Consider the following 23434-nt stretch of genomic DNA (forward strand, 5'->3'; position numbering starts at 1 on the left):
GGTTTTCCCCTGGATCAGTTCAAATGCAGTTGTATCCATCCTTCAAACGTTCCAAACATATAAATCAGAGGTCATAAAAGGCCTCTTCATTTTGCAGAAGGATTTACTGTAAGATTCTTTTCATCAGGGAGATCCTCTACTGTGCTGAATTAGAAGCATTCCTATTATGTAAAATTCATTTGTATCTGTGTGTGTGCTTGTATATGTGTGTGTGTGTATAGTGAAATATGTGTATATACATATATAGAAATATATGCATATGTGTGTATGTCTGTATGTATATATGTATATGTACATATATGGGAAGCTAAGTGGCGCAGTGGATGGTGCTGGGCCAAGATTCATCTTCCTGAGTTCATATCTGACCTCAGATACTTATTGGCTGTGTGACTCTGGGCAAGTCACCTAACTCTGCTTTAGTTCCCTCATTTGTAAAATGAACTAGAGTAGGAAATGGCAAACCATTTTAATATCTTTGCCAAGAAAACCTTATATGGGGTCATGAACAGTTAGATACAGTTGAAGCATCTGAACAATGATATATATATATATCATATATATGTATGGATCAGCATCATTCTGAGATTTGGTTGGTGGTTTTCTTTTTTTTTTTTTAATTAAATTTATTTATTTAACTTTTAACATTCATTTTCACAAAATTTTGGGTTACAAATTTTCTCCCCTTTTATCCCCTCCCCCCCCCAAACACCAAGCATTCTAATTGCCCCTATGACCAATCTGCTCTCTCTTCTATCATCCCTCTCTGCTCTTGTCTCCATCTTCTCTTTTGTCCTGTAGGGCCAGATAACTTTCTGTACCCCTTTACCTGTATTTCTTATTTCCTAGTGGCAAGAACATTACTCGACAGTTGATCCTAACACTTTGAGTTCCAACTTCTTTACCTCCCTCCCTCTCCACCCCTTCCCTTTGGAAGGCAAGCAATTCAATATAGGCCAAATCTGTGTAGTTTTGCAAATGACTTCCATAATAGTCGTGTTGTATAAGACTAACTATATTTCCCTCCATCCTATCCTGTCCCCCATTACTTCTATTGTCTTTTGATCCTATCCCTCTCCATGAGTGTCGACCTCGAATTGCACTCTCCTCCCCATGCCCTCCCTTCTATCATCCCCCCCACCCTGCTTGTCCCCTTATCCCCCACTTTCCTGTATTGTGAGATAGGTTTTCCTACCAAAATGAGTGTGCATTTTATTCTTTCCTTTAGTGGAATGTGATGAGAGTAGACTTCATGTTTTTCTCTCACCTTCCCTCTTTATCCCTCCACTAATGAATCTTTTGCTTGCCTCTTTTATGAGAGATAATTTGCCCCATTCCATTTCTCCCTCTCTTCCCAATATATTTCTCTCTCACTGCTTGATTTCATTTTTTTTTTTAAGGTATGATCCCATCCTCTTCAATTCACTCTGTGCACTCTGTCTCTATGTATGTGTGCATGTGTGTGTGTGTAATCCCACCCAGTACCCAGATACTGAAATGTTTCAGGAGTTACAAATATTGTCTTTCCATGTAGGAATGTAAACAGTTCAACTTTAGTAAGTCCCTCATGACTTCTCTATGCTGTTCACCTTTTCATGGTTCTCTTCATTCTTGTGTTTGAAAGTCAAATTTTCTTTTCAGCTCTGGTCTTTTCATCAAGAATACTTGAAAATCCTCTATTTCATTGAAAGACCAATTTTCCCCCTGAAGTATTATACTCAGTTTTGCTGGGTAGGTGATTCTTGGTTTTAGTCCTAGTTCCTTTGACTTCTGGAATATCCTATTCCATGCCCTTCGATCCCTTAATGTAGAGGCTGCTAGATCTTGTGTTATCCTGATTGTATTTCCACAATACTTGAATTGTTTCTTTCTAGCTACTTGCAATATTTTCTCCTTGATCTGGGAACTCTGGAATTTGGCCACAATGTTCCTAGGAGTTTCTCGTTTTGGATCTCTTTCAGGCGGTGTTCTGTGGATTCCTTGAATATTTATTTTGCCCTCTGGTTCTAGAATCTCATGGCAGTTTTCCTTGATAATTTCATGAAAGATGATGTCTAGGCTCTTCTTTTGATCATGGATTTCAGGTAGTCCCATAATTTTTAAATTGTCTCTCCTGGATCTATTTTCCAGGTCTGTTGTTTTTCCAATGAGATATTTCACATTATCTTCCATTTTTCCATTCTTCTCTCTTTGTTCTGTGATTTCTTGGTTTTGCATAAAGTCATTAGCCTCCATCTGTGCCATTCTAATTTTGAAAGAACTATTTTCTTCAGTGAGCTTTTGAATCTCCTTTTCCATTTGGCTAATTCTGCTTTTGAAAGCATTCTTCTCCTCATTGGCTTTTTGAACCTCTTTTGCCAATTGAGTTAGGCTAGTTTTCAAGGTGTTAATTTCTTCAACATTTTTTTTGGGTCTCCTTTAGCAGGGAGCTGATCTGCTGTTCATGCTTTGACTTCATGTCTCTCATTTCTCTTCCCAGCTTTTCCTCTACCACTCTAACTTGATTTTCAAAATTCTTTTTGAGCTCTTCCATGGCCTGAGCCCATTGGGTGGGCTGGGACACAGAAGCCTTGATTTCTGTGTCTTTGCCTGATGGTAAGCATTGTTCTTCCTCATCAGAAAGGAAGGGAGGAAATGCCTGTTCACCAAGAAAGTAGCCTTCTATAGTCTTATTTCTTTTCCCTTTTCTGGGCATTTTCCCAGCCAGTGACTTGACCTCTGAATATTCTCCTCACACCCACCTTGCCTCCTGATCCTCCCAGCCAACGTTTGGGGTCTGAGATTCAAATGCTGCTTCCAGCCTTAGGGCTTTTGGCGGGGGCAGGGCTTCTATTCAGTGTGAGATTAAGTTCAGGTGCTCAGGTGGGGGCAGGGCCGCCTCTCAGGCTCATTTCCCTCAGGGGGTTTATGCACAGACCTTCCACAATGGATCCAGGCTCCTGCCCCCTTTGGGAGCCCCAGTCTGCAGCCGCCTCTCAGCTTCTACCTCCCGGGGGAGGGGGAGCCTGAGTTATGGGGGCACCCCACTCCCCTCTCAACCCGCCAAAGAGACTCTCTTACCGACCCCCGTCACCTGTGGGTGGAGGGACTTGTGCGGCCGCTGGAGATCCCGTCCCTGAAGCCTGCTCCGATCTGTATCTCTCAGTGCCGCGGGAGCGGCAGGTCTGGGCTGGGCTCCACGTCTGCAGCGCAACGGACCTTTTGCGAGAGGTTTGCAGGTCCCTCTGTGGGTGGAGGGACCCACGTGGCTGCTGGAGATCCCGTCCCCGAAGCCCGCTCAGATCTTTTCCTCTCGGTGCCACGGCCGCGGCAGGGCTGCACTCAGCTCCCAGTCCCGGCGCCCAGTCCGCAGCGCGAAGGACCCCCCGCGAGAGGTTTGCAGGTCTCTCCGGAACAGAAATCTCCCTCGCTCCAATGTTCTGTGGCCTCTGGGTGCAGAATTCGCCGTGAGTTACTTCCCTGTAGCCATTCTATGGGTTGTGGGTTCAGAGCTATGTGTATGTACGTCTTTCTTCTCCGCCATCTTGGCTCCGCCCCCCCCCCCCGTTGGTGGTTTTCTAAGACAGATAATCCATTATGAATTTATTTGTTTTGCTTGTAAACCTTCAAAACTCTAAATCAGGGGTTCTTAACCTGGGGTCTGTAAACTTGGTTATTAAAAATATTTTGATAACTATTTTAGTGTAATTATTTTCCTTATAATCATATGTATTTTTATTTTGTGCATTTAAAAACATTTTGAGAATAAATATGAATTATCATTACGAAATGTAGGCCAGTGAAAGTCTGGAGTGATTTAAGTGATTTATCAAAGGTCACATAGCTAGTTAGGGTATCTATCCAGAGTAGGAAACCTGGGATATGATGTCTGAATTTTTCTATTTCCACTTGTTAGGCTCAGTCTACCTAGATGCCAATATGCTGGGGAATAGTTGGTTTTTGTTTTGTTTTAAATAATGTAGTTGAGACATGTAGAAGGTAAAGCAGTCCTTCATAGTACATAGTTGTACTATGTTGTATTCTGTAGCAGAAGAATATGGGGGATATACCAGCGGGAAATGAAGGGAAAGCAGATTCTTAGCTCTTAAATTGGAATGGAAGCATGTGGTTAAGAAGGTGATGCCCATTTCTTTTAAAATATGATACTTTAGCTATTCCCACTTTTGTTCATTATAAAAGCAAAGAAGCAGAAAGACATTTTGAGTATTTGCTATAACATCTTAGAAAGTTTGGTTGCACTGCACCTGGCTGTGAAATATTAGATTAATCATTCTTTGCTTTTAACTTTGGGACAAAACAGTTAAACATATTTATCTTTTCAAATATGTAAGGTCATTTTCAATCTAGTAATTTTGACAGTATGTTTAAGGCCAAAGAGTTTCTCATTATCTGTCTTGGGGAGTTTCTTTAAGAGTCCCAGCTAGAGTTATCTATGCCCAGTTATTGAAGAAAAATTTTGAAAAACAATTTTCACTTTAGAAAAATGCATCTAGTAAAAATGGACAAGTTTTACTCTTTAAGAATCGATACCAAATCTTTTCAGTGGGCAGAAATCCATTCACATTTTGTTTTCACCGAAATAGGTTTTAATAGTCATGAGCTCTAATGCTTTCCTGTTCTTTTCTTTAGCCTTTTACAGTGATGGGAATGAAAATGAGTGAAGACATTTTGCTTGGTTGGGGAGTTTGTTCTTTCTGAAACTAGCCCATCATCCCTGCCCAGAGAAACAAAAAAAAGCCAACCCCATTATGGCAGTTCTTCACTTGACGCAGTTTCATCAGGCATATCAGCCTTGCAATCATTGTCCAAGCAGAGGGAGAAAAGTCCATTCTGCTTTTATGAGCACTGCCAGTCCTTCATCACATACAATGTATTCCAACATACAAATCCTTTTTCTTGGCCAGGCTGCAAATGGTTTGGACAACATCTTTGCATCCTGCACAGAGCCAAAATGACCATTTACACTCTGTCTCTATCATGACTATAGGATAAGCCTCAATGTCTGTGGAGTCAGCTGTAGGATATAACTTCTGAGGAACAGTTCATTGTCCTCAGATAGCTACCTCCCAAATACCTTAGTCCCCAGGCCAGTCAATTAAGGACATTTCCCTTCATTCTCATCATGACATTCAGAATGTTGGTTCCCAAGAAGATTATGAATTGGTCAGTAATTGCTTTCCCCCTCACCATACACAGAATGATTTGAAATACAGTTTGCTTTTATGTACTAAGACAGAAGAGCACTATTTGTTTGTATTGTGGGTTGGTTTTTTTTTTTAGTCATTGAGCCAAGTATAGCTTTTTTTCTAAATAGAAAGGACCATTTTTCTGAGTAGACTCCTGTCGTGCTTATTTCATTCAGATCTGTTTTCCTTTGCCCACTCCTATTGTAACAAACTGTGTTTTATCTGAGTTACTACAGAAATTGAGATTTGAGTTACTTGAAAGTTTCCATTTGTCAAGAAGGAATGCAATTAGGTGACTTAAGGTCCCCTCCAACTCTTTGATTCCAAGCTGTGTCTGAAGTTAAAGTATGATTTAAAATTTTAGTTCCACAAATATTTACTAAACACTATCTGCAAGTCTAAAATGGGCCATCTCCACCCTTGAGGACCTTATAGTCTAGTAAAGTTTGAGATCTGTGCTCAGATAAGATAAAGGTAGAATACACTCCTTTGGACTGGAACCAACTGCCATATGTTACATAATTATAACTTGAATAGCGCTACTTTTGAATTTTTGTGATCATTTAAGGGTAGAGGGAGGCCCAGACAAAGCATTGTTTAAAAAAAAAAAGGTTTGGAGAGTAAGAATCTAGGATGGTTTAGAATGAATGTGTTGGGAAAGAGGGGCTCCAAAAGGGTAAAGCTTTGTCATCATTCCATATAGGAAAAAAGTACACATTTGATTGTCATGGTCAATTATAATACTGTGTTTATATTAGTCCATAAAATATTTGTGTCCCTCCTCTTTCCTGTCCTCCTTAGCCTTATCCTCAACTTTGCAATTCATTTTTGAAATGATTTGGTTTGTATTTACCACAACTGGCACTCTGAATACCTTCCCTAATGAAATACAGATGCCATCTGGTTGATATTAATTTATTATTGTTGTGTTGTTTTTAGTAATAATGATCATTTAGATTGTTTGTATTATGGTTCACCATATGTATAATAAATGTTAGGTCTCATAGAAATCAAATGGTTGAATATAGATTCCCCAGTTCCCAGCCAGTGGATTAATGTTCTGAGTAGAACAGTAAGGACCCCGGCATATATAGGAAGACTTGTTGGATAGGTTCTTAGATAGGCTTTTCTAAAAGGAAAGCAACTTTCGAGGGGTCAAAAATCACTGTAATCAAATATATACCAACAGACAAAATACAAGCAAAGAAATAAAGACCAACAGACAGGGCTTGAGAGAGAAGCACCAACATCTAGGTTTTCAGAGCTGGGGGGCTCCTTAACAGCTTCCCAGAGTCTCATCTGGCCAAATGAACATTTCCAATGAGTAAGCCCCAAAGTAAAACCTCACCTCAGAGTATTTATACACTTCTCACAGCCAAAGGGCACAACCCTCTGACCCAGTACCTCAATAAAAATTAATAAAAGATATTGAGGCCTATAAATGGACAGGGAAGATCTTTAACTCTTCCCTCCACCCACCATTAACCTTACATTAACATTACACAGGGCTATGAAAATATTAATGTAATCAAACAGGTGGTAAATAGACAAATGTAACTTTTAATTTGCCCTGCCTGAACCAAAGACCATACCAATAATTTTAGCTCACCTGGAATGAAGACTTTTCCATACACTCAGTAGTATTGGGCTTGGTATAATTTAGTCCCACAAGCCTCCTTATTCCACCCTTGATTGAGTGAACAATCAAGCAATCAACGAGCATTCATTAAGAACCTCAGATAGTTGGCTGGAATCTGGAATACTCCTCTTTCTGAATTCAAATCTAGCCTCAGACACTTACTAGCTGTGTCACCCTGGGCAAGTCATTTAACTTTGCCTCAGTTGCCTCATCTGTAAAATGAACTAGAGAAGGAAATGGCAAACCATTCCAGTATCTTTGCCAAGAAAACTTCAAATGGGGTCACAAAGGAGAAGGACACAACTGATCAACAGATGGAAAGATAAAAGTGTCTGCCCTCACATACACAAAAAAAGTTAAGTTTTTAAGTAAACTGTACCGTAAATTCATAGTTACAGTTAGGGTTAGTGTTAGCACAAATTTAGGGTTAGGATTAGGTCAATCTTCTATCTTAATTGCTGTCCCCAATACATAACCTACCTGCTTGCCGACCTAACCACTCTGCCCCGTACCTACTACCCCTTAAAATTAACCTCACTTGACAGGTAGGGCTAGTTGTTAGGGTTTCACTTCTTTTCTAAGCACTGTCTTGTGGAGTGTGTCCTTACCTTCAGTGGACTCCTGAAAAGCCTGCACCAAGGAGTGTGGGGTTTAGGTGGCATTCTTGGAAGGTTCAATCATGAAGTAACTTCTATATCTCATTATGATATTTGGAGATTACAGTAGTAAATTTTAGCATTATTATTCAAAGGAATACTAGAGAATTTTCCAGGTGCATCCCCCAGAGAGTTCTTTTTTCTAGGAATCAGGAAGGTTTGCAACTACTAACAAAACTGGCATTCCATCTCTAACCTCTCGAGTGATTTTTTTCTTTTTTTTTCAGTCTGTTTCTCATGTCTGGTATTCTCTCCCTTCAAGACTTAGCTCAAATGCTACATCCTACAAGAGGCCTTTCCTGACCTTTATTGTATATTTGTTGTTTAGCCATTTCCATCACATCCCCCATTTCATGACACCATTTGGGATTTTCTTGGCAGAGATACTGGAGTGGTTTGCCATTTCCTTCTCCATCAGGCGACTGAGGCACACAGGGTTAAGTGACTTGCCCAGAGTCACACAGCTATTCTGAGGCTAGATTTGAACTGATAAAGATGAGTCTTTCTGACCCCAGACCCAGCACTCTCTCTACCTAGCCTGTCCCCTTACTTTGTACCTATTTTATATTCACTTATCTGTGTACAAGTTATCTTCCTCATGTAGAATATAAATTCCTTGAGGGCAGGAAATGTTTTTATTTGGTTTTTGTGTCCCCATACCTAACAAAGTACCTGACTCATGGTAGGGCCTTAATAAATGCTTCTCATATTGCATTGTGATAATGAGCAAGTTACTTCATCTCTCTGGCCTTCAGGTTCATCTGTGAGTTATTTTGACTAAATAACCTCTAGGATTCCTTAGCTACAAATCTTATGATTGTCTGATGGTGGTAAATGATAATACCAGAAAATGGTAAAATGTTAATATATCAGTGAGTCTGGAGCATCTTTAAGCGTGGGTACTTCCCTCCATGGGTAGAGATTGCAACCTGTCCAAGCCTTCTCATTCTGTCCACTACTGGTCCATGTTCTTTCGTAAAGTCACTAAAGGTTCTTTTCCATATGATAGAGACTATCCTCTAGGACTCAACATTTTGTGGCTGCCACTGCAAGTATGTATTGCCTTTAGTGAAGGAATCCAGAGTATTTGTTCTTGGGGAATGTTCAGGAGAACATTTTTAAAAATTCATTCCCAAAATTATTATCATACTCTTCACTTGTGATAGAAAGTGAAACATCCACATTCAGAGAAAGAACTATGGAATTCAATCGCAGAATGTAGCAGATCATTTGTGTGTGTGTGTGTGTGTGTGTGTGTGTGTATTATGTTTTGGTTTGTTATATGATTTCTCCCATTCATTTTAGTTCTTCTACACAGCATGACTATAGTGAAAATGTATTCAATAGGAATGTATGTGTAGATCCTATATAGAATTCTATGCCATCTCAGGGAGGGAGGGGGATAGGTAGGGGGAAAGAAATCTAAGTTTTATGGTAGTGATTGTAGAACATTAAAAATAAATAAAATGAATATATTTTTAAAAAAACAAAAAAAACAAAAAAACAGTGGATAGACAACCAAGCCTGGAGAGAGGAAGACCTGAGTCAAAACTTAACTACAGACACTTTCTAGCTATATGAGTCTGGGCAAGGCACATTATCTCTGTTGCCTTGGTTTCTGTATCAATAAAGTGAAAATAATACTAACACCTAAAAAAAAAAAGGGAAACATAATGTGTATCATGGACTATCTGTATTTTTAACATTGCTTTGTTCTTCAGTTACTCTTGGCACTGATATTGTCTTTTTTTTTTTTTTAGATATATCAGCCTAGGTTCTCCTTTTTGTCCTCCATAGAATCAAAGAATTACATGTTGTCACGTTCCCTGAGCAAAATATTGATTTCAATTTTGCAAAAGTATTCTGTCCCACAGTCAGTTTAAAAACAGCTAGAAATTACTTCCTTCTTTCAGACATTTATGAAATAAGTGTATATATACAACCCAGCTGATAATCTCCATCTTAATTTCAGCCATTTGAACATTGCCTCCACTAATGCAGATTGCGGTCTATCCATGGCTCCCCAACCTGTGCAGTCCTTGTCCACAGGCTGTCAAAAGTTTGCCATAAGAGTTCCACCCGATATGCTATGGTCCTTCCTCAAAATACTTTAATCTTACAATTCTCTTTTGATTTCTTTTCTCCTTTTCCCAAATAGATGTCATTCATCAGTTCTCTCCCCTGTTCCATTCTTCTTGCTCTCACCTTCATTTAGTCTCTCATTATTTCTGCCTGTACTCTATTGCAAGTAGATTCAGTATCCCAGAATGTTACAATTGGAAGAGATTTCCATGGCCACCTAATCTGAACCCTACCTGAAAACTAGATATCCAGCTTTTGATTAAAAATCTGAAGGGAGAGGGAACTTACTACCTCCAGAGGCAGCTCGTCTCACTTTTGGGCAATTCTAACTATTAGGAAATTATCTTTTAATCTAAATTTGTCTTCACAACTTCTACTTTTTGCTCCTAGATCTATCTTACTTTATAGCTTTTCTCTCCTTGAGGTTAGGGAGCTTGTATCTGCCCTCCAAACCTAACATAGCATTTCACATTGATAAGCTCAACAGATGTTTGTGAATGAATAAGTGAGTGAATACTACCTACACCTTTGAAACCAATCTTAATTCCTAGACTTAGAGCACCCTAACTTGGGGTCTGTGAGCTTTTTATTTTTTCGTTGCAATTGGAGAATTAGGATGGGAATGTGTTTTTCACTCTCAGAAGTGGCCAAATCTGTTTTAGTTCAGAAATTGTCATTTCTGCTGAGACCAGATATGAAAAATTGTTAGTTTTTAGTAGTTGTTCAGTTATGTCCAACTCTTCATGACCCTATTTAGGGTTTTCTTGGCAAAGATACCAAGTTCTTTTTCCATTTCCTTCTCCAGTTCATTTATGGATGAGGAAACTGAGGCAAACAGGATTAAGTGACTTTCCCAGGATCCTACAGCTAATAAGTATGGCTGGATTTGAACTCAGATCCTGCTGACTCCAGGCCAGGCACTATGCACTGTACCACCTAGCACCCTATGAAAAAATGCAGGCCCCAAATGCTACTCTTAGTTCAACTTTCCTCTATCTTTTGTCCTTCTGACTCCTCCACACCAGTCCCTTTCTCTTCTCACCCTCCTCCCAACTTTGTCTCTGAGGTATGTTCTGGTTTTTTTCCATGCCAAAGTACTGAGCAACTGAAAATGGAACCCAGATGAAAACAGAGCATCAACTTAATTTCATTGCAGTAAATATAAGCTGAAGTATATGCCAACTGTGTCTTCATTATCTAGGTTGTTTATAATTTCCAAAGCATAATTAGAGCACTTTAGCCATTGGCTAGAAGGACTGCTTAGACTGGTAAGCCCTGAGTGGTCTTGCATGGTTGGCTAAGTGGCCATGTCTCAATGAAAAAAGCTAGGACTAGGAAAAAGAGGTGCTGATACTGATGTGACTTTCTGAAAGCCCTTTTTGGAAATACTCCTTAAGCTTGGTACAAGGGTCTTATAGCTTTCCAGAATTTTTAAAATATCTCCACATCAGATAGAGGGTGTGGCATGGCAGCCTCTTTATAACCACCACACAACAGCTGTTGGCTGATGCCAGGCCAGGCTTAAAAATATAACTTTGGCTTTGACCATTTGGGGCCTTATTGTCCCTGGAAAACAGCCACCTAGAGATAGCTTTGAATAGACTGTCTTGCCATACCAGGTCGCTCCCCAGTCCAAGTGTAAGTCATTAAGTTGAGCTGTAGACCTTTCAATTTTTAAATGCCCTTGTACCAGGATTAGGAGACCTTGGCAAAAGCATGCAAGAAAAGGGAAGAAAAGAAAGGAATACTGCAAGTTATAAGTTATGAAGATAGATGACCTAGCTTTAGAGTGGGTGGTTCTTATATTTCTATGCTTGTCCTAAAACATGTATGTATAAACATGCCAAAAGGATGCATATGCTATGAAGCATCCTGAAACCACACAGACATCTGTAGTGTCAAGGGAACAAACACTGAGTTCCCAGCTGTGACATGGCTGTATAAAGAAAGATTTTAGCATAAGGACCACACAGGGACATATTTGATGCTAGGATTGCACTTGCTTCTACTTCCATTTTTCAGCTACCAAGAAAATAAAAAGACCACCTTGGTTTCTTACACCAACTTTTCACCCATTTATAAGAGTAGTAGCTAGGACCAAACTGCTTACTGTTGAAGTGGCTAAATGATGAAAGATTCAAACTATAGAGAAACAAGGACTTACATTCTCCTTGGCTTATTTCCCCCTCTGTTCTCACTAATGAAATCCTCCTGACGTCTTTTAGGACTTTTGAAAGATCCCTCTTCCCTGCCCACTCCCCCCAATTTCTATGTATTTCTTTGAATTCCTGAAATTCTTGGGTTACTTTGTAGTTAAACAGCTAAAGATGAGAAAGCAAGTATTTCTGTATCTGAACAGTTTTGTCAGAAAAAGTGAAGAAATGTAACTGCCTTCCCATGAAATGGTTTTTTTCACCTTTCATTCACATATATTATAGTGCCACCTTCTGTTGAAATTTTTGGAAACAGCCACAGGTGACAAGTATTTTTTGACTAATGTACCCTGTTTCATATTCAGTTAATGTATAATTATACCAAATAAAAGCTAGTTGACTGAGAGTGTAGAAGTTAACTCATAATCTGGTTGTAAGCTTATTGTTAGCTATAATATAGGAATTCCAAATAAAACACTTGTGAATCTGTTAGAGTTATTATTCATAAATAAGAGAACATTTGTTGATCATACCTATATTAAAGAGACATGTCTCAATCAGAGATTTGTTATAGACACTTAAAACATTTTTTAATTGGCCACAGCTCATTTGCAGGTGTTTTACATACCAGTGATAACGGGTATTTAGTTTAGCATGAGTAATGGATAATTACAGAATTTAATGTTTTAAATGCTATGCATGTATTTAAGGGTTTTAGAATAACTTACTGTATGATTGAAAGTGATAAATCATTATCTAGAACTTGTTGAACAACAAAATAATAAAATTCCATAAGAAACTTACTCAGTTATTCTTGTCTTATTCTTATAAGTCTTATTTTCTTAATTATAACCCTTAAAACAATTAGCAAGTTATTACTTTATATTTCTATTGAAACTTGACTTTCTCCTCCAAACAAATTGGATATTAGTTTAAAAGCCTTTTTTCTTTTTATCCAAAGGAACATTAAAGACCTTTTTTAAGAATACTGAATGAGGCAAATTGAAATTGACTCTAATTCTCCAACAGGATTGGAATCATACTAAAAAACTCTGGATAATTTTTGATCTTTTAACTTTTTTATTTAATGGCCAAAAAGAGAAGAAAAAGAAGCTTTTTCTCACTCTGGTTCTAATAGAGTCAAAGTGAAATTTACCCTCCAGAAGTCTGGAAAAATTTCCATCTGAAGCTCTAGGTGAAAGTTTAGATCATTTTAGGTAACACATCCAGAAAGTTTCCAGATAACTAGTGATTTCATTCTAATAATTGTGAACTGTGGAAGTTTTATACAAAGATTATTGTGTTCACAGCTTAAGTGACTTGTTCGTCTTTTCTGCTTTTCTCACAGGGACCCTTTGAAAATACAACAACTGCAGAACCAAATTAGACTGGAACAAGAGGGAAGCCAGTGGTACCACCAGCAGTCGAGCGCCCCACAGAACCCTCCCCCATCCCCACCTTTCCCTCCCCCACCATCTTTCCAAGAGCTTGAGGCTAGCCAGTCTGTCCCTTTCCCAGATCAGATGAATGTTCTAACCTCCCACTCTTCTCCCACCATGCAGCCCTCCAGCTCCTTCAACTACGCTAGGCCCAAACAATTCATTGCTGCTCAGAACATCAGCCCTGCCTCTGGTTATGTGACTCCTTCTTCTAGTTCATCCACCTCCAGTCTCCCATCTCCCATGTCTCCAACTGCTACTCAGAAACAGTTTGGCCGTGTGCCTGTGCCACCCTTCTCTCAACCATTTCCCTCTGAAGGGGAGTATCTGTGGTCTCCTTCTTCTCCCTCTCCTCCTCCCCCTCCTCCTCCAGTCTTCAGTCCAACCACAGCTTTTCCCATGTCTGATTCCTTTCCACTCCCTCCTCCCCCTCCTCCACCTCTCCCAGGGTCAGCTTCCTCACCTTCTTACTGCCCTTCTCCAAATGCTCGATTTGGTCACTCCAGTCAAACACCAGCAGCCTTCCTCAGCTCCATGTTGCCATCCCAGCCTACTCCCATCACGGTCAATGCATTGGGACTTCCAAAAAGTGTTACCCCTGTGTAAGTATGGCCCTTAGGTAATCTTGCTTCAGTTTTGTTTCAGCCCTTTGTTGTTCACAAATACACAACACCCCCTTTGTTTCCTCATAACTGTTTAACCTCTTTCTATTGTATTAAAGATAGCTTTTTTTCCCAAAAATATTGTATAACAGGTACATTTATAGCATCATGGACCTAGATGGAAGGATGTTGATCCAACCCTCTGTTGGATGTTAATTCAACAATCTAGTTAAAGATGGGGAAACTGAGGTTCAAAGAAGTTAAATGATTTGCCTAGAGTCAAATAGAAATGGAATGTTTCTATTTCTGTAGAAAATGGCAGAATTGGGTTTTGAACTCTCTTGACTCCCAAACTGGTACTCTCCCCCTTTGCCACACTACCCCTTGTAGAGTCTACACTATAGAAAAAGGAGCCTTGCAAGGCCTTCTGGTGTAAAACCTTCCTCTTATTGATGAGGAAAATAACATTGCAGAGTTGAAGAGATTATTATTTCTTAATTTTTGTAAGCCTCTCTAGCCCAGCCTGGAGGTGAAGCAATTACTCATGGGTCCAGTTCCACTAACGACAGGCACAAGACTTTTGATCCCCTCCATTTCTGACATTGACCACTTTGCCCTTCCTTAGGAAACTCCTGGCCCCCGCTCCAGGGTGCTCAGTGTCTTGGTGCTAGAGTTAGTGTGGACATTTGATCAGCTTTAACCCTCCTGCACATGAGCTTCTGAGCTCATGTTTAATGTTCAGTCACTTTTCAATCATGTTTGACTCTTCATGACCCCTTTTGGGGTCTTCGTGGCAAAGATAGTAGAGTGGTCTGCCATTTCCTTCTCCAGTTTATTTTACAGGAAATTGAGATAAACAGGTTTAAGTGACTTGCCGGATCTGAACTCAAGAAGAGGAGTTTTTCTGACTCCAGGCCACTGTACTACCTTGCTGCTAGATGATGAGCTGCTCTGATGAGTTTTAGCATTATTGCACCTCGGAGCTCCTGAGCTCAAGCAGTCCACAAATCTCAACCTCCCCAGTTAGAAGAATTCTAGGAATGCTTCACCATGCCAAGCTTTAAATAATTTCCCCAGGGTTGTAAAGTTAGTTAATAGCAGAGCCAGAACTAGAGCCCAGCTTTGCCTTGACTCACAATCCATTTGGTCTCTATAAAAGGGCTGGTGCATTGTGTAATAAGATTTTTCAATGCTCCTTTAATACATTTTTCACAAAAAACCTGTGATTAAACTGGCAAATATGATTTTATTTAAATGAGTGGCTTCTCCAGCTAGATAGGCTTGATATGTTAGCTGCAAACAATGGATTTATAGTGCATGAAGCACTGATAACCCAGCATTAATTTATTAGATTCTTTAGCTTACCTCATTTTAGCCAAAAATCACACACCTGATGTGAGGCAACCTGGTATAGTGAATGGAAAGCTGGTCTCAGAGTCAAGAAATCCTATCTTCGACACTTACTGGGTGTTGATTTTTGAGTAAGTCACTTAATCTCCTGATGACCCAGTTGCAGAACAGGTGACAATCTGCACTGATAGAAGAAGTCTCCTCATTGGGAGTTCCATATTCGATCTCTCAGTCAATCAGTAAACACTGATTGTGTTTAGTTGTGTGCCAGGCATCAAAAAATAGTTACTGACCTTAAAGAGCTTCCGTAAATTAGCACATATAAATTAAGTGCATAGACAGAAAGCAGACTTGAAGAGAAGAGACTGCCAGCTGGGGGTCAGAAAAGGCCTCCTGTGCAAGCTGACATTTGAGCTGAGATTGAAGGAAAATGGGGACTCCACAAAGCAAAGACTGAAAAGGAGAGCATTCCAGGCACAGGACACAGCCAGTACAAAAACATGGAAATGGGAGATGCAGTATTGTGTGGAAGAAACAGCAAGGAGATCATTCTGGCTGGAGTTTGTGAAGGGGAGTAACATGTTAAAGGAGTGGAAAGTGAGGCAGTAGCCAACAGTTATAAAGAGCTTTAAGTGAAAAAAAGAGTTTATGTCTGATCCCATTTTTTTAGGGGACCCACTGGAGTTTACTGAGTAGGAGTAGGTATGGTTATACCTATACTTCAGGAAAATCATTGTGGAAGCTTTTTGGAAGATGAATGGGAGTAGGGAGAGGCTTGGGGTAAAGAATCCAGTTAGAAGTCTGTTGCAATAGTCTAGATAAGAGGCAATGAAACCTTGAACTAGGGTTATGACAATATGTATAAAAAGAAGGAGCATATGTGAGAGATGCTATCGAGAAAAAATGAAAAGATTTGGCAACTACAGGAATTATTCTGAAAAGGTGGAATCCTGTAGCTCATAGATGTGGGCAACAGAAGTTACAAAGACAGGCAACTAAAACTAGGAATGTCAGCCAGTTATTAAAAATCACTGATTTAAAAATTGAAAATGAATAATAATAAAAAATTTTGATATGGTTCAAGTCTCCCTTCAAACTAGGAGCAGCCTCAAGCAAAACAACTGTGAACTGAGATTGTGGCTTCAGGAAACTTCAACAGGTCCAGCTTTTCTGCTCTCATTCCTCAGGCAGTCAGTCACATTTTTCACTGTTGTTTCCAAAGTCACTGGCAGAGAAAATATTGCCCCCCACACAAAGCTGTTGACAGACACAAACGCAGCACTGTTAAAGTCAACTAAACTATTCATGGGCGGGGGGAGAATAGAAAGGGGTGAGTAAAACATAGCCTCAGGAAGGAATCTTTTTGCACTCTTGTAAAATTAACATCTTTGCCTCCCTGTTCCTGATGGTTCATTTGCTGTCAACCTCCTTCTCTGATGCTATAAATCAAACTGTAAGAGGTGGTTGAAATCTTATGGATTAAGGAATTCCACACAGGGAAACAGGGAAATATTTCTGCTTCTCTTTGAGGCTAAACAGCTGGTCTGTTTAGCTGGTCTGACGTCCTTCTCCAAGTCTATGGGGGTAAAACCTAACCTTCCACCATCATTAGGGTTACGCCAAGTTTCTCAGCCACCTTCCCATTCCCACAGCCTTTTATTGTATGGGAGTGCTATATAGCCAGAGAGAGTGCCACACACTGCTTTCTACCTGTAATTGTCCCTTTCATATAATTAGATCCTTGGATTTGGAATGTTACCCCTAAAGCCTCCACAAGCCAGAGCCTGCATCCACCAGAAATGTATTAATAATCACCTGCATTCTCCAGGAACTCTAAGCACTGTGCAGACGTTATCTCATTACTCCTCCCTCTTCTCTGGTTCTCATAGGGAATAGGAAGGAGGAACTAAATTGTCATTCAGCTTAAAAAAAATAGTCACATGGAGAATAAGGGATATATGCCTGTGGTCACACTAGTTACCAAGAGGAACTGGTCTGACTTTCAGATGTTGCCTTGGCAGAGAGGTGAGGAACTAACAATGCAGAATGAGACATATACTTTCAGACAAATTCAATGTGTACATTTACTTTGCTTAATTAAACTTATTTGTAACAAGACAGCTTTTATTTGGTTAGGGTTTTTGTTTTTTTGATGGAGGGGGAAGTTTGGGGGAAAGAAATAGTGATGTCACAAAAGAAAAAAGGAAAGAACATCTATGAAACATTTAAAAATTTGAAGCAAGTTTAGGAGACATAGGCAAGCAATGTTATGATCTTGCAAAGAAACTATATGTAACATACATTCATGCTTTTATATACAATCCTCTTTTTTCTATTCTTTGTCTTTGGATAGGGTCATGTTCAGATAGTCAAGTTCATAATAAAAAATCAAGTGACACTACAAGAAATGAATTTTTTTCAAAGATTTTGATTTGTGTGCACATTTTAATGTGTTCCCACATACTTGATGTTTGGTTTTTCCAGACCAAAATAACAACTTCAAAATAATCAAACAAAAAATTGCTTATGGTTTTAGCCACCAGACCAGGGACTAGCAAGGCAGAATGTTTATTTGTACCTTACATTATACATTATCAGATAAGGACACTGTTTTAGCTTAGCAATTCTTTTTTCTTTGTGTAAGAGGATTTAATTCTGAAAGGATGTTATAGGGTAGGGGGAAGGTCTCAGGGGAGGGAATCCAAAAACAATTCTGATATTTAAAAAAAAGACTTCTTCCAAAGCTCAGAAAGGACCAAGGTGCAGGAATGAAAATAATATCAGAAGAAGCTTTGGCTTACCAAATCTTTGGATGAATTTGAACTAATAATAATAATAGCTAGTGTTTATATAGTGCCTACTGTGTGCCAGACACTGTGCTAAGCACTTTAGCAGCTTTATCTCATTTGATGCTTACAGCAACCCTGGGAGGTAGGTTATTATTGTTATTATTATTATCCACATTTTACATTTGAGAAAACTGAGGCAAACAGGTTAAGTCTCTTGCCCAAGATTACACAGCTAGTAAGCGTCAGAAGCCTCACTGAAACTCTAGGCCAAGGCCCCATTGAATGATTTTGAACCCTTGAACTACTTGGCCTTGAAGTGGCAAATAGTAGGATATCTATCCTGTATTGGGGCTTCTTTTGGGGCATACTGAATGATGAATTGATGAATGAATGAATATCTAGATCCTGACTGGCTGGGATTATTCCCTGGGCTTCCCCTACAATAAAATCCAAGACTGGTGTGTGAAGCTTCCCAAGAAGTTCAGTCACTACTAGCTTCCCTCCCACTTACTTTACCCTGCCCCTACTCCCATAATGACCAAACAGAAAGCTGAGAGATAACACGTTCCTGAAACCCCCCACCATCTAGACTGTCTGAGACAGGGCTAGTCCAGGACTGAACCAGCCCTCCCTTAGTAGTGTGTGCTTAGACATGTCATGAAATGGTCCAAGTCCAAGTGGTCCAAGGAATTTTATTTTGTTCTAATTACTGTTGAAACAGTGCCTTAATAGAAACACAAACAGTGGGCCATTTTAATGCCCCCCAGGAGAAAAGGAAAGATAAACTCCCATCTTAGACTAAACATTGACCTCTAATATGTAGAATTAACCCAATGAAGGCAATTCATTCAAAGGAAGAGAAGACACATATTCCAGTGTACTGATTAGCTTTCTTTCTTATGTAAACTCCTATACAAATTTTTGAATATTTATATGTTAATTTATATATATTGTTTTTCACTTTTCCCAGTATTCACAGAAAACTCCTACATATTTAACTATTTGCTTCCAAGACAATTCAGCCTCAAAGATTGTGGCATCAGTGTTTGTTTTCAATTGTAAGGGTAGGAAGCATATAGGGAAATTTTCATCTTATTATTTGGGGTTTTGGGACAGCTTTATCTGCTCACTTACTAAATACATTAGAAAGTAAATACATATGTGAGTGTGTTGGTGATTGATTTGTTAGAGAACCTATTGGGTAACATATTGTACAGAATCAATTCTGAAGTTACTGACTTTTTCCTCTAAATATGTAATTACAAGTTTGCTACATTTCCAAGTGTGCTTTTAATTACATCTTGGCCAAATTGATTTCTACGGGAGCACATCTTCAACTCTATAAGTAAAGTTATTAGGAAAATGAAACCTTGCATATGCAGCAATTCTCTTTATAGACACCTTCAGATGGTCCTTTAATCTACATGCCAAAGAATAACAATAACAGAGTATGATAATAATTACTGAATTTTAAATGAGCAATTGGGTTCATATCTCACTTCTGCCATATAGTAACCATGAGAACTTGGGCAACGACTCACTTAACTTCTCTGGGTTTCCATTTCCTCATTTAAAAAATGAAGCTGCATTGGATGACCTCTAAGATCCCTTCCAGCTCCAAATCTATGATTGTATCCTTACCACTATGTTTCTGAGTCTGACTCATCACCATGTCTCACCGAATAAGAGACAAAGAGAACTTTTAGTAGGAAAAAAAAAAACCTGACTTTCAGTTAGTAGACAGATGCATAATCTTTTAAATCCAAGCTGTGCTCTGGAGGTTTGGGAGTTCCTGATATGTACTGACAGTACTGACCTGGAATACTCTTTCAAGGGAGGAATATTTTCAGGGTTGATTCAGTAGTCAAAAAAAAAAAAAATACCTCCTGTGATTTGACAGTGGTTGCATCTGGAAGATTTTATTTTCCAGATGCTTTTGAATGTGTATGTGCTTAATATGTGTTTTTTCCAACCACATAAATATTACCAAAAATTGACAGTTAACATAGTATTGAAGCAAAAACAAATAGGTCAATAATAGATTTTGTTCATTTGGAGTAAGAGTATTTACCCTGTTTTATTTACTATATGAGATCTTTCATGAGTTACATTTGTTTTGGCATAAGGTTTGGGTATGAGGTCTTTGTGCAAGTTTCTGGTTTCAGTCACCCAATTTCTTTTTTTGCAGATCTTTTCTGATGAGTTATCCCTTGTACTTGTAGACTAGTTCTTACTTTCATTTTCTGATAGATTCTGTGAATTGGAGTCGGAAAGTGAGATAGGATAATCCTTTTTTCTACTTGGAGATCTGAGTTTAAATGACAAAATAAGTTTCACTTGGATCCCTCAAGAAACATCATTTAGTCTTGCCAGGAAACTGGCATTCTCTTATATGTTTACATATATATACATACATACATACATATGTATGTATGTATGTATATATATAAAAAATTTTTTTCAGTTCTTAATATTCACTTCCATAAGAATTTGAATTCAAAATTTTCTCCCCATCTCTCCCCACCCCCCAACCCAGGATAGCATGCACCCCATCCACCCTTTCCTCCAGTCTGACCTCCTTTTTATTACCCACCCTTCTATCCTCCTTCCACTCTATTTTCCTGTAGGGCAGAATAGATTTCAGTACTCTATTGTCTATATAGCTTAATTTCCAGTTGCATGCTAAAATAATTTTTAGCATTCTTTAACAAGCTTTGAGTTCCATATTCTCTCCCTCCCTCCCACCCCACCCACCTGAAGAAAATAAGCAATTCAGTATGGGTCATACATGTGTAACAGTGCAAAGCATTTCCATAATAATTATGTTGTAAAAGACTAACCACATTTCCCTCTGTCCTATCCTGCCCTTCATTTATTCCATTCTCTCCCTTGACAATAGTGTTTGCTTCTGATTATCCCTTTCCCCAATTTGCTGTCCTTTCTATTATCTTCCTTCTCCTATCCCCTTCCTGCTTGCTTTCCTGTAGAGTAAAATAGATTTCCATATCCAACTGAGTGTGAGTTATTCCCTCCTTAAACCAAATCCCATGAGAGTAAAGCTCAATTATTTCCTTTCATCTCCCTGCTTTTCCCCCTCCACTGTAAAAGCTCTTTCTTCTCTCTTTTATGTGAGATGATTTGCTACATTCTACCTCTCCCATTCTTTTACTCCTAATACATTCCATTCAACAGTAAATTTTATTTTTTTAGTTATGCTCCCTTCATATTCAGCTCACCCTGTGTCCTCTATGTGTGTGTGTGTGTATATATATACACACTTACATAAACCCATGTACATATAAATACCTACACATATATAATATACTCATACATATACACCCATACCCACCTACATGTATACATTCCCTCTAACTACCCTAATACTGAAAAACATCTCATGAGTTACAAATAACATCTTTTCACGTTTCTCTTGATTCTTGTATTTGAAAGTCAGATTTTCTATTCAGCTCTGGTCTTTTCAACAAGAATGCTTGGAAGTCCTCTATTTCATTGAAATTCTATTTTTTCCCCTGAAGTATTATATTCAGTTTCGCTGGGTAGGTAATTCTTGGTTTTAATCCTATCTCCTTTGAGTTCTGGAATATCACATTCCAAACCCTTCGATCCCTTAGTGTAGAAGCTGCTACACCCTGTGTTATCCTGGTTGTATTTCCACAATACTTGAATTGTTTCTTTCTGACTGTGTGTAATATTTTCTCCTTGACCTGGAAACTCTGGAATTTGGCTACCATTGGAGTTTTCCTTGGAGTTTTCCTTTTGGGATCTCTTTCAGGAGGTGATTGCTGAATTCTTTCCATTTCTATTTTGCCCTCTGGGTCTAGAATATCAGGGCAGTTTTCCTTGATAATTTCTTGGAAGAAGATATCTAGGCTCTTTTTTTGATCATGGTTTTCAGGTAGACTAATAATTTTTAAATTATCTCTCCTGGATCTGTTTTCCAGGTCAGTTGTTTTTCCAATGAGATATTTCACATTGTCTTCTATTTTCATTCTTTTGGTTTTGTTTTATAATTTCTTGGTTTCTCATAAAGTCATTAGCTTCCATCTGCTCCATTCTAATTTTTAAAGAACTATTTTATAGAGTGAGCTTTTGAACCTCCTTTTCCATTGGGCCCATTCTGCTTTTTAAAGCATTGTTCTCTTCATTGGCTTTTTGGAATTTTTTTCCCATTTGAGTTAGTCTGTTTTTAAAGGTGTTATTTTCTTCAGCATTTTTTTAGGTTTCTTTTAGCAAGCTATTGACTCACTTTTCATGATTTTCTTGCATTGCTCTCATTTCTCAATTTTTCCTCCACCTCTCTTACTTGATTTTCAAAATCCTTTTTGAGCTTTTCCATGGCCTGAGACCATTGCGTATTTATTTTGGAGGTTTTGGATGTAGAAACCTTGAGTTTTATGTCTTCCTCTGATAGTATGCTTTGTTCTTCCTCATCAGAAAGGATAGAAGAAAATATCTGTTAAACAAGAAATTAATCTTATATAGTCTTATTTTTTTCCCCTTTTTTGGGCATTTTCCTAGCCAGTTACTTGACTTTTGAGTCCTTTGTCAAGTGGAGGGTACACTTTAGAGACCTGTTAGTTCTTAGTTCCTCCAAGGTGGCACAATCTAAGGAAAGGAGTTTACTCCCCTCCTGGCCTGCACTCTCATCTGGGAGCAACCACAAGCACTTTCTGACCCAGATCTATGAGTAGGATTCCCTCTCCAGAGCCTCCACCAACTCCACCACCCCAGTGCTTTTCTTCACCCCAGAACTGCCACTCAGGACTGAGACTCAGATCAGCTGCTCAATTCTCCTAGGGTCTTTATGCAGAGGGCTCCAAAAGTGGGTGCTGCTGCCACAGTGGCTACTGCCACCTTGGGGCCAGGGCTGGGGCAACACTGGGCTCCCTTCTCACCCAGGTGAAAGAGCTTTCTTACTCTCCTTTGAAGTTGTCTTTGCCATTTGTGGGTTGAGAAATCTGGGAACAGTAGGGGCTACCCGTGATTCCACGCCCTGAAGCCTGCTCCAGTCCTGTCCCTGCCAAGCTGCACGGACACAGCTGGGCTTCACTCCACTCCAAACACTGTGCGATATACCTCTCCTGTTGACCTTCCAGGCTGTCTTGGGCTGGAAATCTCTTTCATTCTATTTTGTGGCTTCTGCTGCTCTAGAATTTGTTTAGGGTCATTTTTTACAAGTATTTTATGGGCTATGGGGGTAGAGCTGTCCTTCTACTCAGCCATGTTGGCTCTGCCTCTGAGATGTTTTTTGAGACTGGCATTCTTAACATGCACAGTTGTTAGTCCAAGCACAGAGAAAGACTCAGTCCTGGAATAGCAGGAGGACTTCATGTAGAAAGTTTGGGAAGGCATGCCCACAGCCAGCTTGCTCTCTGTATGCCTTGGCATAGTTTAGTTTTTCATTTAATAATCACCAAATGTCCAAACAAATGCAATTCGCAGAAGTTTTAAGAGAGGAAGGCTCATTCATCCTATGTGCACCACCATCCTTTCTTCCATTCCCCTTGCTAATAATACTGG

At 39.2% G+C, this 23434-nt stretch overlaps 1 protein-coding gene across 6 annotated transcripts in view; it reads left to right on the forward strand.

Moving 5' to 3' along the window:
• PALLD (palladin, cytoskeletal associated protein) overlaps positions 1-23434 on the forward strand; it is a 554902-nt gene that overhangs the window by 484690 nt on the left and 46778 nt on the right. For all 6 annotated transcript variants that reach the window (XM_072623162.1, XM_072623155.1, XM_072623156.1 and 3 more), the window contains one exon: positions 13062-13754. In XM_072623162.1, the coding sequence (XP_072479263.1) occupies positions 13062-13754 (693 nt within the window). The remainder of the gene's footprint in view (positions 1-13061; positions 13755-23434) is intronic.

The sequence above is a fragment of the Notamacropus eugenii genome, chromosome 7 (genome assembly GCF_028372415.1).
Source record: "Notamacropus eugenii isolate mMacEug1 chromosome 7, mMacEug1.pri_v2, whole genome shotgun sequence".
Lineage (NCBI taxonomy): Eukaryota > Metazoa > Chordata > Mammalia > Diprotodontia > Macropodidae > Notamacropus > Notamacropus eugenii.